Source organism: Tachyglossus aculeatus, unplaced genomic scaffold (genome assembly GCF_015852505.1).
Source record: "Tachyglossus aculeatus isolate mTacAcu1 unplaced genomic scaffold, mTacAcu1.pri SUPER_34, whole genome shotgun sequence".
Lineage (NCBI taxonomy): Eukaryota > Metazoa > Chordata > Mammalia > Monotremata > Tachyglossidae > Tachyglossus > Tachyglossus aculeatus.
The window spans coordinates 3,998,293-4,018,118 of record NW_024044839.1 but is presented as its reverse complement, the minus strand read 5'-3'; the positions used below and the strand labels follow the sequence as shown (position 1 = coordinate 4,018,118).

Here is a 19,826-nt window from a genome sequence, read left to right as displayed (position 1 = left end):
TGTGTCTCCCATCTGTGTCTGTGTCTCTCTGTGTCAACTGTTTCTGGCTCTCTGCCCCTCTCTTTGTCTCCCTGTCTCCTCGTGCCTCTCTTGATCATTCTGTGTCTCTGTCTGGATCTCTCGTCCTGCTCTCGGTCTCCCTCGGTGTCTCTGCCCGGCGTGTCTCTGGTGGTCATCCTTCCCGCCCGCCCCCGGCTTCTGCCCAGGTGGAGACCTGGCTGAACCGCGTGCTGGACCGAATGTGTGCCACCCTGCGTCACGACATCCCGGAAGCCGTGGTGACGTACGAGGAGAAACCGAGGGAGCAGTGGATATTTGACTATCCGGCCCAGGTCGGAGACCCCCCCAGTCCCTCCCCCGAAACCCTCTCCCTCACGCCACCTTTATTTTTACCTATTTAATAATATCTGTTAAGTGCTTACTATGTTCCAGGCACCATCCTGAGCACTGGGATAGATCCAAGCTAATCAGGTTGAACACAGTCCACGTCCCTCGTGGGGCTCCCGGTCTTCATCCCCATTTTCCAAATGAGGGAGCTGAGGCCCAGAGAAGTGAAATGACTGGCCCAAGATCCCACAGCACTTAAATGGTCAAGCCGGGATTAGAACCCAGGTCCTTCTGGCTTCCAGGCTCTACCCACCCGGCCATGCTGCACCTGTCCCAACCTGGAGTCCCACCTCGTCTTTCAGATGGATATTTGACTATCCAAACCCACTCCCCCCAAACCAGCCCTCCGCCCCCCAGCACCCGACCCGACCAGGGTCCCGCCTGTTCTCCCAGGTGGCCCTGACGTGCACCCAGATCTGGTGGACTACAGAGGTGGGCATCGCCTTCTCCAGGCTGGAGGAAGGTTACGAGAACGCCATCCGAGACTACAACAAGAAGCAGGTACTAGGCACGTGAAACGGGGACACAGGGACAAGCCTGGGGCTGTGAACCAGCTGGGATATGCTAAAAAATAATAATCACACCACTGGACATCATCGGTGCTGCTTATTGAGCGCTTACTGGGTACAGAGCATTGGACTAAGCGCTGGGGAGAGGAGAGTACCACAGAGCGGGTAGACGTGTTCCCTTGCCAACAAGCTGACAGTCTAATAATCAATCAATTGTATTTATTGAGTGCTTACTGTGTGCAGTACTCTATTTTACTTGTACATATCTATCCTATTTATTTTATTTTGTTGGTATGTTTGGTTTTGTTCTCTGTCTCCCCCTTTTAGACTGTGAGTCCACTGTTGGGTTGGGACTGTCTCTATGTGTTGCCAATTTGTACTTCCCAAGCACTTAGTACAGTGCTCTGCACATAGTAAGCGCTCAATAAATACGATTGATGATGATGATGATGCAGAGCACTGTACTAAGCGCTTGGGAAGTACAAGTTGGCAACATATAGAAACAGTCCCTACCCAACAGTGGGCTCACAGTCTAAAAGGGGGAATAATCCCACCTCTGCCGCTTGTCTGCTGTGAGACCTCGAGCAAGTCACTTCACTTTTCAGGGCCTCATTGACCTCATCTAGAAAATTCATTCATTCATTCAATCATATTTATTGAGCGCTTACTGTGTGCAGAGCACTGTACTAAGCGCTTGGGAAGTACAATGGGGATTGAGACCGTGAGCCCCCACGTGGGACATGGACTGTATCCAACTCGATTTGCTCGTATCTATCACACTGCTTAATAGAGTGCCTGGCACATAGTAAGTGCTTAACAAATGCCATCACTATGCACCAAGCACTGTGCTAAGCACTGGAGGAGATACAAGGTAAGAAAGCCAAATACAGTCCCTGCCCCACAAGGGGTTCACAGTCTAAGCAGGTGGGTGAACGGGTAAGGAAAATGAGAATATTTGTTAAGCACTTAGAAGCACTTATTAAGCACTAGGGGAGATACAAGATGATGAGGTCAGACATAATAATAATAATAATAATGATGGCATTTGTTAAGCGCTTACTATGTGCAAAGCACCGTTCTAATCCCCGTCCCAAGTGGGGCTCCCCATTTGAAAGATGTCAAATCTGTGTCCAACCTGATTACCTTGTACCTGCCCCAGTGCTTAGAACAGCGCTTGGCCCATATTAAGTGCTTAAGAAAGCAGTGTGGCATAGTGGATAGAGCACGGGCTTGGGAATCAGAAGGTCGTGGGTTCTAATCCCAGCTCTGCCACTTGTCTGCTGTGTGATCGGGGCCTCGGTTCCCTCATCTGTAAAATGGGGATTGATACTGTGAGTCCCATGTGGGACAGGGACTGTGTCCAATCTGATTTACTTGTATCCACCCCAGCGCTTAGTACAGTTATGTTGCCGGTTTGTACTTCCCAAGTGCTTATTACAGTGCTCTGCACACAGTAAGTGCTCGATAAATATGAATGAATGAACATCTTAAGTGCTCAACAAATACCATTATTATTGTTATAATTATTAGTGGTAATGATAATAATAAATGTCAAGTACCCTGTTGCCCACATCCTCCTGGCATCTCCCCTGGGGTGAGAGAAGCGGGGGACCTCTCCTGCCCCGCTGTTCCCCCCAAAAAGCTGATGCTGGGCGGGGGGAGGCGGGATGAAGTCCAAGGGCGGCCTTTCCACCCGGTCACCCTGGCTCGGCCCCCACAGATCAGCCAGCTGAACGCCCTGATCTCGCTGCTGATTGGCAACCTGACGGCCGGAGACAGGATGAAGATCATGACCATCTGCACCATAGACGTGCACGCGAGGGACGTCGTGGCCAAAATGATCGTTGCCAAGGTAGGCCGGTCCCACCCTGCCCCATCACCTTACTCCCGCTACTTTTCCCACCCCTGACGGGAGATTGGGTGGAAAAATCCAGACCCTCCCACCCCTTCTTCCCGGGGTCAGAACCATCAGTAGATCCACCCGTAATATTGACTGAGCACTGTCCTGAGTGCTCGGGGAAATACAGAAGACTTAACAGACATGTCCTCAAGGAACTTCCAGTCTTCGGGATGCAGAGTACTGATGATGATGATGATGATGATTTATTTATTTTATTTTGTTAGTATGTTTGGTTCTGTTCTCTGTCTCCCCTTTTAGACTGTGAGCCCACTGTTGGGTAGGGACTGTCTCTATATGTTGCCAATTTGTACTTCCCAAGCGCTTAGTACAGTGCTCTGCACATAGTAAGCGCTCAATAAATACGATTGATGATTGATGATGATGCTGATGCGCTGGGGGAGGTTACAGGGTGATCAGGTTGTCCCACGTGGGGCTCCCAGTCTTAATCCCCATTTTACAGTTGAGGGAACTGAGGCACAGAGAAGTGAAGTGGCCACGTGGACAGAACGCTTGTGGAATTGATATCGTGCTTACTGTGTGCCAAGCGCTGGGGTAGAGCCAACCCTGTATATATGTTTGTACATATTTATTACTCTATTTTACTTGTACATATTTTATTTGGTTTACATGTTTTGTTTTGTTGTCTGTCTCCCCCTTCTAGACTGTGAGCCCGCTGTTGGGTAGGGACTGTCTCTATATGTTGCCAACTTGTACTTCCCAAGCGCTTAGTACAGTGCTCTGCACACAGTAAGCTCTCAATAAATATGATTGAATGAATGGTGATGATGATGATGATGGCGTTTATTAAGCTCTTACCATGTGCAAAACACTGTTCTAAGTGCTGGGGGGGGATACAAGGTAATCAGGTTGTCCCACATGGGGCTCGCAGTCTTAATCCCCATTTTTACAGATGAGGTAACTGAGGCACAGAGACGTTAAGTGACCTGCCAAAGTCACCCAGCTGACAAGGTGCGGAGCCGGGATTAGAGCCCATGACCTCTGACTCCCAAGCCTGGGGCTCTTTCCACTGAGCCACGCTGGACTGAGCACTCTGGAGAGTCCAATGGAGTTAGTAGTCACGATTCCGGCCCTCCAGGAGCTGACAGTCTACTGTGTGCAGAGCGCTTAGAGAAGCAGCGTGATCCGGTGGATGGAGCCCAGGCCTGGGGGTCAGAGGATCGAGGTTCTAATCCCGGCTCCACCACTTGTCTCACGTGGGACCTTGGGCGAGTCGCTTCACTGCTCTGGGCCCCGGTGACCTCGTCCGCCCCGTCTCCCGGCAGGTGGAGAGCTCCCAGGCGTTCACCTGGCAGTCCCAGCTGCGGCACCGTTGGGACGAGGAGGCAAAGCACTGCTTCGCCAACATCTGCGACGCCCAAATCCGCTACTCTTACGAGTACCTGGGAAACACGCCACGGCTGGTCATCACCCCACTCACGGACCGGTAAGTGACCGCTGACCGCCCGCCCCCAGCCCCCTTGGAAAGGTCACCCCAGCCTGGGAGCAAGGGGAGAGCAGGGGAAGAGCTGTGGGGAGTCAGAAGGACCTGGTTCATTCATTCATTCATTCATTCATTCAATCGTATTTATTGAGCGCTTACTGTGTGCAGAGCACTGTACTAAGCGCTTGGGAAGTACAAGTTGGGTTCCGATACCAGCTCCACCACTTGTCTGCTGGGTGACCTTGGGTGAGTCGCTTCTCTTAATAATGACAATAGTGATGGTATTTGTTAAGCGCTTACTAAGCGCTGTTCTAAGCGCTGGGACAGATGCAAGATCATCAAGTTGAACACAGTCCCCATCCCACAAGGGCCTCACAGTCTTAATTCCCATTTTCCAGATGAGGTAAGTGAGGCCCAGAGAAATGAAGTGACTTGCCTAAGGTCACACGGCAGACAAGTGGCGGAGCTGGGATTAGAATCCAGGTCCTTCTGATTCCCAGGCCTGGGTTCTTGTCCCCCTAGTCCACGCTGCTTCTCTGGGCCTCAGTTCCCTCCTCTGGAAAATGGGGTTAAGACTGGGAGCCCCACATGGGACATAGCCCGTGTCCCACCTGAGTAGCTTGTGTCTTTCCCAGCGCTTAGTACAGTGCCTGGTGCATAGTAAGCGCTTAACAAATGCCACTGAAAAAAGAGAGAGAGCAGGGAGGTGTCAGAGCTGAATCCGTGGCAGAGGAGGCAACCAGCAGTGGACATGTCTGCGGGGAGGGAGGAGGGTGGTGGAAGAGGTTGGGGGTTTGGGGAGTCAGTCGAGGAAGGCTTCCTGGAGGAGGGCTGTGAACATGGGGAGAGACGCGGGCTAGAAGCTGGAGGGATGCATTGGTCTGAGGAGAAAAGTTGGGGGAGCGTGGGATCGGAGGCGGGACAGTGGAGAGAGAGGGAGAGTGAGCGTGCCCCCCTGAAACCTGTGGGGAACACCAAACTTGGCAGAGTGAAATTTAGGGGGCCTGCGACGAGTCCAGAGGCGCCGGCCCCCCGGGGACCCCTCCGCCCCCTCACCTGAGGTCACCTGCCCATCCCCCCGACAGGTGCTACATCACGCTGACCCAGTCCCTGCACCTGATCATGGGGGGAGCCCCCGCGGGGCCCGCCGGCACCGGCAAAACCGAGACCACCAAAGACCTGGGCCGGGCGCTGGGCACCATGGTCTACGTCTTCAACTGCTCCGAGCAGATGGACTACAAGGTGGGGGTCGTGGGCCCTGGGAGGGGGGGGCCTGAGGGCTTCCCCCCCATCACGACCTCATCCTCGGTAACCTTGCACTTGATGGCCTTCCTCTGACCCACCTAAATGATGATGATGGTATTTGTAAAGCGCTTACTATGTGCCAGGCACCATTCTAGGCCCAGATAAGGTCCAAACTTACCAAGTTGGGCACAATCCCTGTCCCACGTGGGGCTTACAGTCTTTATCCCCATTTTACAGATGAGGGAACTGAGGCCTAGAGAAGTGAAGTGACTCGCTCGAGGTCCCACAGCCGACTAGGGCAGAGCCTAGATGAGAACTCAGGTCTTTTTGACTCCTAGGCCCAAGCTCTATCCACTAGGCCACGCTGCCCCTCGAGACTGTAAGTTGCCTTTGGGGAAGGATCCCATCTACCGGATCGGTCACAGTGGACTTTCCTGGGCGCTTAGTACAGGGTGCTCTGCACACGCTCAGTAAATACCTGCCGGTCGACGGGGTGATGGACTGCCGATAGGCCCAAGCGCGCTCCTCCCCCCTACCCCATGTCTTGTATGAGAAGCAGCGTGGCTCAGTGGAGAAGAGCACGGAGTCAGAGGTCATGGGTTCAAACCCCAGCTCTGCCAATTGTCAGCTGTGTGACTTTGGGCAAGTCACTTCACTTCTCTGGGCCTCAGTTACCTCATCTGTAAAATGGGGATTGAGACTGTGAACCCCACGTGGGGCAACCTGATCACCTTGTAACCTCCCCAGCGCTTAGAACAGTGCTTTGCACATAGTAAGCGCTTAATAAATGTCATTATTATTATTATTATTATTATTATTATTATTATTATTGTAGTCCTGCGGAAACATCTACAAGGGCTTGGCCCAGACGGGCGCCTGGGGTTGCTTCGATGAGTTTAACCGAATCTCCGTGGAAGTCTTGTCCGTCATCGCCGTGCAGGTAGGGTCCGCCACCCAGCTACCCCCGGGGCCGGGCACCCTGGGAGTCTGCCCGCTTGGCCTCCCGTCTCCCGCTTCCTACCGGCTTCCTGGTGATCTCGGAGCAACCAGGCCCAGCGTCCTGGAAGTCTGAAGGAGCTGGGTTCTAATCCCAGCACTGCCGCTTGTCCGCTGGGTGACATTGGGCCAGTCACTTCACTTCTCTGGGCCTCAGTTCCCTCATCTGTAAAATGGGGATGAAGACTGTGAGCCCTGGCAACATTATTATGTTGCCAACTTGTACTTCCCAAGCGCTTAGTACAGTGCTCTGCACACAGTAAGCGCTCAATAAATACGATTGATTATCTTGCATCTACCCCAGAGCTTAGAACAGTGCCTGACACCTAGTAAGCAGTTAACAAATATTATTATTGCTATTGTTGTTGTTGTCCCTACTTTCATTTTTGCCACTGGGTCTGTCGCCTGGGCTTTTAGGTCACGGGTCGGTTCGTTGTCAGTCAATCGATGGCATTTATTGAGCACTTACCGTGTTCAGTACCCTCTGTAATCAATGGTATTTATTGAGCACTTATTACATGCAGAGCACTGTTCTAAGCACCAGGAAAGGACTGTCCAATAGAGCTAGTGGTGGGCTTCCAGTCTATAGGGGGGAGACTGACAGTTTATTGAGTGCTTAACCCTGTGTTAAGCACGAGGGTAAGATATGGGGCAATCAGATTGGGCACCGACCCCATCCCACGTAAGGATCACAGTCTGAGAGGGAAGGGGAGTGGAGGGGCATCTCTCCATTCTACAGAGGAGGAGACTGAGGCCCAGCAAGATGAAATGACTTACCCAAGGTCCCGGAGGCGGGATTAGAACCCGGGTTTCAGGTCTCCAGCCCTGGGAAATTTTCTCCCGGGGGCCACCAGGCCTCGGTCCCAACACGGGTTGGCCCAGGTGGACGGCAGGATGGGGGAATTGTCCAAGCCTGGATGGAGAGACGACGTCCAGAGTCCAACAGGGCTAATCCCCTGCCTCCAGACAGGCCAGAGTCATCCGGCCCATCGATTGTGTTTCCTGCTGGAGCCCAGGGGCTGCCCACCTTGTCTCTCAGCAGAAGGTGAAGGGAGAGGGGAGACCCCGGGGGTGGTCCCCAACATCCAGGGCCAGGCAGGAGGGAGGGAGGGAGTGGCTAACGATGGAGAGAAGACCCCCCACCCTTCCCCTGCTACGTGACAGCCGCCCCCCAACCCAGTCCCCCCCGGCTGAGAGAAGCAGCATGGTTCAGTGGAAAGAGCCCGGGCTTTGGAGTCAGAGGTCATGGGTTCAAATCCCGGCTCCGCCACTTGTCAGCTGTGTGACTTTGGGCAAATCACTTCACTTCTCTGTGCCTCAGTTCCCTCATCTGTAAAATGGGGATTAAGACTGATCTCCAGGTGGGACCACCTGATCACCTTGTAACCTCCCCAGCACTTAGAACAGTGCTTTGCATCATCATCATCATCAATCGTATTTATTGAGCACTTACTATGTGCAGAGCACTGTACTAAGCGCTTGGGAAGTACAAATTGGCAACATATACAGTCCCTACCCAACAGTGGGCTCACAGTCTAAAAGGGGGAGAGACATAGGAAGTGCTTAATAAATGCCATTATTATTATTATTAGAGAAGCAGCGTGGCTCGGTGGGAAAGAGCCCGGGCTTTGGAGTCAGAGGTCATGGGTTCGAATTCCGGCTCCGGCAATTATCAGCTGTGTGACTTTGGGCAAGTCGCTTCACTTCTCTGTGCCTCAGTTCCCTCATCTGTAAAATGGGGGTTAAGACTGTGAGCCCCCCCCCCCGCCCGTGGGACAACCTGATCACCTTGTAACCTCCCCAGCGTTTATAACAGTGCTTTGCACATAGTAAGAGCTTAATAAATGCCATTATTATTATTATTATTATTAATAACAACAATGGCATTAACCATGGAGTCGGTGCGCCCCCGTGTGGCCCAGCACTGAAGTGCAACGCCCCGTGAGGGTAGAGGCCGCATCTACTATCATCATCATCAATCGTATTTATTGAGCGCTTACTTTGTGTAGAGCACTGTACTAAGCGCTTGGGAACCCGAGCGCTTAGTTCAGTGCTTTGCACACAGTTGGGAAATAAGCTCCTCAAGGGTAGGAGCTCTCAACTACGGCCACGTTGATCAAAGAGCAATGTCAGCCAGGACTGAGATTGAAAGACTTTTGTATTTGATTTTGGGTGGACATGTAAAAATACAGAACTCTGGCCTTTCATTCCTTAAGTCGTATTTATGGAGCGCTTACTATGTGCAGAGCACTGGACTAAGCGCTTGGGAAGTACAAGTCGGCCATGTATAGAGACGGTCCCTACCCAACAAGCCCTTGAAATCCCTTTCAGGAAAAAGGCACTTTGAACTTACCTACCTTTTCGTTCATTCATTCAATCGTATTTATTGAGCGCTTACTGTGTGCAGGGCACTGTACTAAGCGCTTGGGAAGTACAAGTTGGCAGCATATGGAGATGGTCCCTACCCAACAACGGGCTCACAGTCTAGAATGGGGAGACAGAGAACAAAACAAAACATATTAACAAAATAAAATAAATAGAATAAATACGTACAAGTAAAATAGAGTAATAAATACATACAAACATATATATCTTTGCTAAAAAGATTCATTCATTCATTCAATTGTATTTATTGAGCGCTTACTGTGTGCAGAACACTGTACTAAGCGCTTGGGAAGTCCAAGTCGGCAACATCTAGAGACAGTCCCTACCCAACAACGGGCTCACGGTCTAGAAGGGGGAGACAGACAACAAAACTAAACATGCAGACAGGTGTCAAAATCCTCAGAACAAATAGAATTAAGGATATTCTCTAAAGCCAAATTGGGATGGGAATGTATCCCATCGTTATATCGTTATATTGTCCTCTCCCAAGCGCTTAGTACAGTGCTTTGCAGACAGTAAGCACTCAATCAATATGATTGATTGACTGACTGATGCCTGAAGTCCACAGCAGATGAGCAGCATCTTCTAGACAGTCTTCTAGACTGTGAGCCCACTGTTGGGTAGGGACCGTCTCTATATGTTGCCAACTTGGACTTCCCAAGCGTTTAGTACAGTGCTCTGCACACAGTAAGTGCTCAATAAATACGATCGATTGATGAGCAGGAAAGGCAGGATTAGAACCCAGGACTCCGGGCTTCTGGGCCCGGGCCCTCTCTGCTGGGCTGCACCGTTCATTACCGTCTCCCTCTGGATGTCCCGAACCCCGCTCCTTGTCCAGGTGAAATGCGTCCTAGATGCCATTCGAGCCAAAAAGAAGAAGTTTAACTTCCTGGGTGAAGTGATCCAGCTCATGCCCACGGTGGGACTCTTCATCACCATGAACCCCGGCTACGCCGGCAGAACCGAGCTCCCCGAGAACCTCAAGGCTTTATTCCGGTACGGGTGCCGCGGGAGTGACGTTAGTGAACATCGTTGGCATCAATTTCTTTTTTAAATGGAATGTGTTGAGCGCTTATTAAGGGCCAGGAACTGTACGAAGCGCTAGGGTAAATATCAGCTAATCGGGTTGGACACAGTCCATGTCCCACTTGGGGCTCACGGCTTTCATCCGCACTTTACAATGAGGGAACTGAGGCCCAGAGAAGTGTCTTGACTTGCCTAAGGCCACACAGCAGACAAGGGGTGGAGACGAGATTTTCATTGTCGTATTTATTGAGCGCTTACTGTGTGCAGAGCACTGTACTAAGCGCTTGGGAAGTCCAAGTTGGCAACATATAGAGACGGTCCCGACCCAACAGTGGGCTCACAGTCTAGAAGGGGGAGACAGAGAACGAAACAAAACATATTAACAAAATAAAATAATTAGAATAAATATGTACAAATAAATAGAGTAATAAATCTGTACAAACATATATACAGGTGCTGTGGGGAGGGGAAGGAGGTAAGGCGAGGGGGATGGGGAGAGGGAGCCATTGAGCCACGCTGCCACTTCCCTTCTCTGGGCCTCAGTTTCCTCGTCTGTCTTAGAAGTCGGATTCAGTTCCCGTCCCACAGTGGGGCTTTAAGGGGGAGGGAGACCAGCTGTTGAACTCCCATTTTCCAGGTGAGAAAACTGAGGCCTGGAGAAGTGAAGGGACATGACTAAACCATCTCTGGGGGGGCTGTACATGTTTTCAAGCAGGGAGACGGGGGAGGGATTGGTAAATTCCAGGTTGCCGCTCGGAGATTTTCCCGGGAGAGAGGGGGATTATGGTCAGAGGCGGGAGGGAAAGGGTAGGGACCGTCTCTAGATGTTGCCAACTTGTAGTTCCCAAGCGCTTAGTACAGTGCTCTGCACACAGTAAGCGCTCAATAAATACGATTGAATGAATGAATGAATGCAACAAAGGCTAGTTGCCCTTGGGGCCACCCCCCCATCCCCACCCCCAGGCCCTGCGCGATGGTGGTCCCAGACTTTGAGCTGATCTGCGAGATAATGCTGGTGGCAGAGGGCTTCCTGGATGCCCGACTGCTGGCCCGGAAGTTCATCACGCTCTACACACTGTGCAAAGAGCTGCTGTCCAAGCAGGTACTGGGCAATGCCGCTCCCCGCTCGGGGGGATGGTGGTGGGTGGGGGGATGTCCATTATATAATGATAATAATGGCATTTATTAAGCGCTTACTATGTGCAAAGCACTGTTCTAAGCGCTGGGGAGGTTAGAAGGTGATCAGGTTGTCCCACGGGGGGCTCACAGTCTTCATCCCCATTTTACAGGTGAGGTAACTGAGGCACAGAGACGTTAAGTGAGTTGCCCAAAGTCCCACAGCTGACAATTGGTGGAGTCGGGCTTTGAACCCATGACCTCTGACTCCAAAGCCCGGGCTCTTTCCACTGAGCCACGCTGTCTGTTACATTTGTTATATTCTACTCTCCCAAACACTTTGTACAGTGCTCTGCACACAGTAGCGCTCAATAAATAGGATTGATGGATCGACAAAGGTAGCAGAAGGAAGGAGATGGGGTAATAATAATAATAATAATAATGATGGTATCTGTTAAGCGCTTACTATGTGCCAGGCACTGGACTCCCCCTTTTAGACTGTGAGCCCACTGTTGGGTAGGGACTGTCTCTATATGTTGCCAACTTGTACTTCCCAAGCGCTTAGTACAGTGCTCTGCACACAGTAAGCGCTCAATAAATACGATTGATGATGATGATGATGAGATGGATACAAGCAAATTGGGTTGGACACAGTCCCTGTCCCGCGTAGGCTCACTGTCTTAATCCCCATTTTAGAGATGAGGGAACTGAGGCCCAGAGAAGTGAAGTGACTTGCCCACGGTCGCCCAGCAGACAAATGGCAGAGCAGGGATTAGAATCCATGACCTTCTGACTCCTCTAGCCACTAGTCCATGCTGCTTCCCTATGTAGATCATCATCATCAATTGTATTTATTGAGCGCTTACTATGTGCAGAGCACTGTACTAAGCGCTTGGGAAATACAAATTGGCAACACATAGAGACAGTCCCTACCCAACAGTGGGCTCACAGTATAAAAGGGATATGTACAAGTAAAATAAATAAATAAATAAATAAATATAGATGTTAGTGCTTCAGCAGGGTTAGGGGGTCTTTGGTGAGGACCCAAAAGCTACAGGTGGTTGTGACTTCACAAGGATTCAGGGGATGCAGAAGGGCTGTGGTGGCAGTAGTTGGGAGATCCAGCGCTTCGAACAGTGCTTTGCACATAGTAAGCGCTTAACATATGCCATTATTATTATTATTGTATATAATAATAATACTATTATTATTATAATCACAGGCTAGACGAATCAGGGAAGTCCTACTGGAGGAGATGGGCTATCGATCATTCATTAATCAGTGGCATTAATTGAGCACTTACTATGTGCAGAGCACAGTACTAATGTCATCATCATCATCATCATCAATCGTATTTATTGAGCGCTTACTGTGTGCAGAGCACTGTACTAAGCGCTTGGGAAGTACAAGTTGGCAACATATACAGTCCCTACCCAATAGTGGGCTCACAGTCCCAGACTGAACCCCCTTTTTCCTCTCCCCCTCTCCGTCCCCACAGCACCTGTATAGATGTTTGTACAGATTTTTTACTCTATTTACTCTCCTTGTACATATTTACTATTCTATTTATTTTGTCAGTGATGTGCATCTAGCTTTACTTCTGTTTATTCTGATGACTTGACACCAGACCCTGTGTTTTGTTTTGTTGTCTGTCTCCCCCTTCTATCCATTCATTCAGTCAATCATATTTATTGAGCGCTTACTGTGTGCGGAGCACTGTACTAAGCGCTTGGGAAGTACAAGTTAGGCTGTGAGCCCGTTGTTGGCTAGGGACCGTCTCTATATGTTGCCCACTTGTACAGCGTGCCAACTTGTACGGAAGCAGCGTGGCTCAGTGGAAAGAGCCCGGGCTTTGGAGTCGGAGGCCGTGGGTTCAAATCCCGGATCCGCCACTTGTCAGCTGTGTGACTTTGGGCAAGTCACTTTTAGACTGTGAGCCCACTATTGGGTAGGGACTGTCTCTGTTGCCAACTAGTAATTCCCAAGCGCTTAGTACAGTGCTCTGCACTCAGTATGCGCTCAATAAATACGATTGATGATAAGTCACTTCTCTGGGCCTCAGTTCCCTCATCTGTAAAATGGGGATGAAGACTGTGAGCCCCTCGTGGGGCAACCTGATCACCTTGTAATCTTGTAACCTTCCCAGCACTTAGAACAGTGCTTGGCACATAGTAAGCGCTTAACAAATACCAACATTATTATTATTATTATTATTGAATGAGTGAATTTGGGAATAGGACAGAATTAGCAGACCCCGTTCCCTGCCCTTAATTAGCTGAAGAGGAGGGGGGTCAGGGGGGTCAGCAAGGAGTCAGGGGTGAGAGCAAGGAAGCGTGCGAGCAGGAGTGGGGTGAGAATATATGTATATATGTATGTATGTTTGTACATATTTATTACCCTATTTTACTTGTACATATCTATTCTATTTATTTTATTTTGTTAGTATGTTTGGTTTTGTTCTCTGTCTCCCCCTTTTAGACTGTGAGCCCACTGTTGGGTAGGGACCATCTCTAGATGTTGCCAATTTGTACTTCCCAAGCGCTTAGTACAGTGCTCTGCACATAGTAAGTGCTCAATAAATACGATTGATGATGATGATGAAGGGTGCGCTCAGAGGGCCACAGAGACCCTCCGGAGCCGGGGTCCAAACCTAAGCAGGGTCTCCAACTCGGGCCTGGCCCTGAAGCCGGTGGGGGGTGTCGTTTCTCATTTGCCTTGGACCAGTCGGTGCCCCTCCCCGGGGGTCCCTGGCTGACCCCACTGTCCCCCCTCTACCCCCACCCACCCCTGCCATTTTGCCCAGGACCACTACGACTGGGGCCTGCGGGCCATCAAGTCGGTGCTGGTGGTGGCCGGCTCGCTGAAGCGAGGAGACCCCGGACGGGCGGAAGACCAGGTGCTCATGAGGGCCCTGCGAGACTTCAACATCCCCAAGATCGTGACGGACGACCTGCCCGTCTTCATGGGGCTCATCGGGGACCTGTTCCCCGCCCTGGACGTCCCCCGGAAGCGGGACCTGCACCTGGAGAAGGTACAGTCACCTCCTGCCCTCTGGGAGAGGGGGCTTCCACTTCATTCAATCAATCAATCAATCCATCAATCGTATTTATTGAGCGCTTACTGTGTGCAGAGCACTGTACTAAGCACTTGGGAAGTCCAAGTTGGCAACATCTAGAGATGGTCCCTACCCAACAGCGGGCTCACAGTCTAGAAGGGGGAGACAGAGAATAAAACCAAACATATCAACAAAATAAAATAAATAGAATAGATATGTACAAGTAAAATAAATAGAGTAATAAATATGTACAAACACATATACAGGTGCTGTGGGGAAGGGATGGAGGTAAGACAGGGGGTCACCCCAAACCCCCTTACTGCTGGGAGGACGTGGGACGGGTCCTTCACTTCTCCAGGCCTCAGTCGCCTCAGCGGGAAAAATGGGGATCCAATTCCATGTTCCCCCGTAGTTTGGGAACCCCATGTGGGACAGGGACTGTGCATGACCGGTCATCTTGTATCTACTCCAGTGCTTCGAGCAGGGCTTTGGCACTTAGGTTGAACAGATATTATTATTATTCATTCAACGTCACTCAGTGGCTGGAGCACAAGCCTGGGAGATAGAAGGACCTGGGTTCCAATCCCGGCTTCCAACACGTGCCTGCTGTGTGACTTTGGTCAAGTTACTTCACTCCAGCGCTTAGTACAGTGCCTACAGAGTTAAGTGCCTAACGAACACCGCAGTTATTATTATTCTCTGGGCCTCAGTGACCTCATCTGTAAAATGGGGATGAGTGTGAGCCCCACGTGGGACAGGGACTGTGTCCAACCTGATTAATTTATTTCTACGCCAGCACTTAGAACAGTGCTTAGAATTCATTCATTCATTCAATCGTATTTATTGAAAGCTTACTGTGTGCAGAGCACTCTACTAAGCGCTAAAGTACAAGTTGGCAACATCTAGAGACGGTCCCTACCCAACAGTGGGCTCACAGGCTAGAAGGGGGAGACAGACAACAAAACAAAACATATTAACAAAATAAAATAGAATAAATATGTACAAATAAAATAGAGTAATAAATATGTACAAACATATATATAGGTGCTGTGGGGAGGGGAAGGAGGTAAGGCGGGGGGATGGGGAAGAGATAAGAGTGTGAGCCCCATGTGGGACAGGGACTGTGTCCAACCTGATTAATTTATTTCTACCCCAGCACTTAGAACAGTGCTTAGACTAGTAAGGGCTTAACAAATACCATTATAATAATAATAATAATAATTATTATTATTATTACTGTATGCAAAGCATTATTAATATCATTCATTCAGTCAATCATATTTATTGAGCACTTACTGTGTACAGAGCACTGGACTAAGCACTTGGGAAGTCCAAGTTGGCAACATATAGAGACGGTCCCTACCCAACAGTGGGCTCACAGTCTAGAAGCAGCGTGGCTCAGTGGAAAGAGCCCGGGCTTTGGAGTCAGAGGTCATGGGTTCGAATCCCAGCTCCACCAATTGTCAGCTGTGTGACTTTGGGCAAGTCACTTCTCTGTGCCTCAGTTACCTCATCTGTAAAGTGGGGATTAAGATTGTGAGCCCCCCGTGGGACAACCTGATCACCTTGTAACCTCCCCAGCACTTAGAACAGTGCTTTGCACATAGTAAGTGCTTAATAAATGCCATTATTATTATTATTATTATCATAATCTTGTCGGTGTCCTGGTGGGGCAGGGACAGGAATCAGGTGTGGAAAGCGGGGTTTGCTGTGAACCCCTCCCAGATTGATGTGTGTGGGCAAACTTTGGCTCTTGGGGGCTCCAGGCTCTGTCCCATCTGCTCTCCCCGTCCCTCCATAATAATAATAATAATTTTGGTATTTGTTAAGCGCTTACTATGTGCAAAGCACTGTTCTAAGCACTGGGGAGGATACAAAGTGATCAGGTTGTCCCATGTGGGGCTCACAATCTTAATCCCCATTTTACATCATCATCAATCACATTTATTGAGCACCTACTGCGTGCAGAGCACTGCACTAAGCGCTTGGGAAGTACAAGTTGGCAACACACAGAGACAGTCCCTACCCAACAGTGGGCTCACAGTCCAAAAGATCGATCAATCAATCAATCGTATTTATTGAGCGCTTACTGTGTGCAGAGCACTGTACTAAGCGCTTGGGAAGTACAAGCTGGCAACATATAGAGACAGGCCCTACCCAACAGTGGCAACATATAGAGACAGGCCCTACCCAACAGTGGGCTCACACTCTAGAAGGGGGAGACAGAGAACAAAAGCAAACACGCTAACAAAATAAAATAAATAGAATAGATAGGTACAAGTAAAATAAATAGAGTAATAAATATGTACAAACATATATACATATATACAGGTGCGGTGGGGAAGGGAAGGAGGTAAGATGCGGGGGATGGAGAGGGGGACGAGGGGGAGAGGAAGGAAGGGGCTCAGTCTGGGAAGGCCTCCTGGAGGAGGTGAGCTCTCAGTATGAGGTAACTGAGGCCCAGAGAAGTTGTGACCTACCCAAAGTCACACAGCAGACAAGTGGCAGAGCTGGGATGTATAATAATAATAATAATAATGGTATTTAAGCGCTTACTATGTGCAAAGCACTGTTCCAAGCACTCCTCCACCCTCTTGGGGAGGAGCAGGGGGTCCCCAGGGTGAATCAGACAGGGCGCCTCAGAGCCCTGTGGCGTGGCCCCCTCTGACCTCCGTCCCCCGTGGGCAGCTCATCAAGCAGAGCATCCTGGAGCTGAACCTGCAGGCGGAGGACAGCTTCGTCCTGAAGATCGTGCAGCTGGAGGAGCTGCTGCAAGTGCGCCACTCCGTATTTGTCATCGGCAACGCCGGCAGCGGCAAGTCCCAGGTGACCGCGGGAACACCGGGGGACCCCACCGCTCTGGACGTGATCCCCCCGGGCACGAGGCAGCACCCCCAAGGAGGGCACAGACCAGTCGCTCCTGTTACACTCCCTGAGAACCCACTGGGCAGAAAGCCAGTGCTCCTACAGTGCTCTAGAAGCTTTGGGAGCTCTGTACGGTGCTCTGTATGGTACTCCAGAGACAGGAGGTGGTCTGTGCAGCGCCCTGGAGAGAGTGGGTGCTCTGTAAGGGGCTCAGTACAGTGGTCTGGAGATGGTAGGGGCCTTTGTGCAGTGCTCTGCTATGCCCAACTCAGTGCTTGGCCTAAAGTGAGGGCTTACTCCTTTCCTCTTTTTAATAATGATGGCATTTATAAAGCGCTTACTATGTGCAAAGCACTGTTTTAAGCGCTGGGGAGGTTACAAGGAGATCAGGTTGTCCCACGGGGGGCTCACAGTCTTAATCCCCAGTTTACAGATGAGGGAACTGAGGTACAAAGAATAATAATAATAATGATGGTATTTATTAAGCGCTAATGTGCAAAGCACTGGGGAAGTTACAAGGAGATCAGGTTGTCCCACGGGGGGCTCACAGTCTTAATCCCCAGTTTACAGATGAGGGAACTGAGGCACAGAGAAGTGACTTGCCCAAAGTCACACAGCTGACAATTGGCAGAGCTGGGATTTGAACCCATGACCCCTGACTCCAAAGCCCGTGCTCTAATGCAGTAATGCTCCACTGCAGTAATGAATGAATTACTGCAGTAATGAAAGCAATTAGTGCAATGAAGCAGTAATGTTCCACTGAGCCACGTTGCTTCTCCATTTCTCTGCTGGGTGACCCCGGGCGAGTCACTCAACTTCTTTGGGCCTCAGTCTCCTCATCTGTAAAACGGGGATTCAGACTGTGAGCCCCCTGTGGGACATGGACTGTGTCCAATTTGGTGAGCTTGTCTCTCCCCCAGAGCTTAGTACAGTGCCCGGCACATAGTAAGCGCTCAACAAATACCATAAAAAAAAAACCGTGAAGAGTACCTCTGTGATGTCGTCCTGGGCCGGTCCGACTACAAGATGAGGGCACATCGTGGCCCTAGACCTCTTAGTTGGCCCGACTCAGCCCTGCCCACTCTCCCTCCCCTGCCCCCCGGCCTGCCTATGGCCACGAGGGTCCCTCGAGACCACCCTCCATCTGGGCCCTCAGGTCCTGAGGTCCCTCAACAAGACTTATCAGAGCATGAAGAAGCGGCCCATAGCCGTGGACCTAGACCCCAAGGCCGTGACCTGCGACGAGCTGTTTGGCATCATCAACCCGGCCACCCGCGAGTGGAAAGACGGTAGTCCGCCCCACCGCCCCCGGGAAACGGCCTCTGACCTCCGCCCTTGGGAATCACGCCTGCGTCCGGGAGGGAACCCCAGGGAGGGATTTACTGGGCCCTGTCTGGGAAAAGTTGGAAACAAAGGAACCCATTCCCTGCCTTCTGGGAACATTCCCTCGAAGGAGAGGGTCTCCCCTAAAGCGCCACTGAAAAAGCGGTCCCCTGAGCGGCCCCACCTCTCCCCGAACCACCCCCTGTCCCCTCCCAGGCCTGTTCTCCACTATCATGCGTGACCTGGCGAACGTGACGCACGACGGCCCTAAGTGGATTGTCCTGGATGGGGACATAGACCCCATGTGGATCGAGTCCCTGAACACCGTCATGGATGACAATAAGGTCAGCGCGGCTGAGGGACTGCTGGTCTGGGGGCCGCCGAAGACTGCTGGAACCTGGGGTTGGGGGGCAGTTGGGCACCCTCAATGCTCCGGGGGGCCGTCTGGGACCCGGGACTGGGCGAGGAAGTTCAGCCCCCCACAACTTTGGAGCCTCCAATGTAGCGGGAGAGACGGGACCCATCCGGGCTGGCTGGAAGCACCCCCATAAGGTCTCCGACTGGGAGGACAGGACAGCCCCTCTCTAATGTCCCCACACGCCAACCCAGGGATCAGGAGACCCGTTCCCCTGGGAAACTGGGAAACGCAGGGAGACTCCTCCCCTGTCAGGGACGTTTTGGGTACCGCTGGACCTCAAGGTGGGGAGATGGACTCATCCACCCCGTGATGTCCCCTCCCTCCGCACGATGGAACGGCTCTCGTCAGCCCACCCATGGGGCTGGGGCCGGCCTCCCGCCCCATCCCCTGACTTCGGCCCCCTGCCCCCCACAGGTGCTGACGCTAGCCAGCAACGAGCGCATCCCCCTGAACCCGACAATGAGGCTCGTGTTCGAGATCAGCCACCTGCGGACCGCCACCCCGGCCACCGTCTCCAGGGCCGGAATCCTCTACATCAACCCGGCCGACCTGGGCTGGAACCCGTGAGTATGCCGCAAGGCGGCGGGGACCCCTCGGGCTGGTCCTACCCACTCTCTGTGGGCAAGGACCCTTCCTAATAATGATCACAATTGCAGGACTTGGTGAGCTTTTTTTTTTTTTTTTTTTTTGTGTGTGTGTGTGTGTGTGTGTGTGTGTGTGTGTTTGTGTGTTACTGGTTAAGTGCTTACTATGTGTCAAGCACTGTACTGAGCTCTGGGGTAGGTGCGAGTTCATCCCATTGGACGCAGTCTCCGTCCCACATGGGGCTCACAGCCTTCATCCCCATTTGACAGATGAGGGATTTGAGGCACAGAGAAGCGGCGTAACTTGCGTAAGGCTCCACAGCAGACAAGGGGCAGAGGTGGAATTAGAACTCAGGGCCTTCTGATTCCCAGGCCTGGGCTCTACCCACTAGTCCAGGCTGCTTCAACTCTAACTACGTGACAAGCGCTGAACTGAGCCCCAGGGGAGGCAATCCATCAACTGGTTATCATAGTTCTTGAGAGCTCACTGTGTGCAAAGCATCGTACTAAACACTTGTAAGAGTACAATATAACAATATTAGAGACACATTCCCTGCCCATAAGCTGGCAATCTAG

The 19,826-nt window shown here is 51.2% G+C and overlaps 1 protein-coding gene across 1 annotated transcript in view; it reads left to right on the top strand.

The window, feature by feature from the left end:
* DNAH17 (dynein axonemal heavy chain 17) overlaps positions 1-19,826 on the top strand; it is a 91,317-nt gene that overhangs the window by 38,812 nt on the left and 32,679 nt on the right. Inside the window, 13 exon segments of the mRNA XM_038741904.1 lie at positions 207-332; positions 781-888; positions 2,617-2,748; positions 4,080-4,240; positions 5,323-5,479; positions 6,318-6,422; positions 9,702-9,859; positions 10,853-10,991; positions 13,809-14,036; positions 16,749-16,886; positions 18,082-18,214; positions 18,465-18,592; positions 19,081-19,229. Of these exon segments, the coding sequence (XP_038597832.1) occupies positions 207-332; positions 781-888; positions 2,617-2,748; positions 4,080-4,240; positions 5,323-5,479; positions 6,318-6,422; positions 9,702-9,859; positions 10,853-10,991; positions 13,809-14,036; positions 16,749-16,886; positions 18,082-18,214; positions 18,465-18,592; positions 19,081-19,229 (1,862 nt within the window).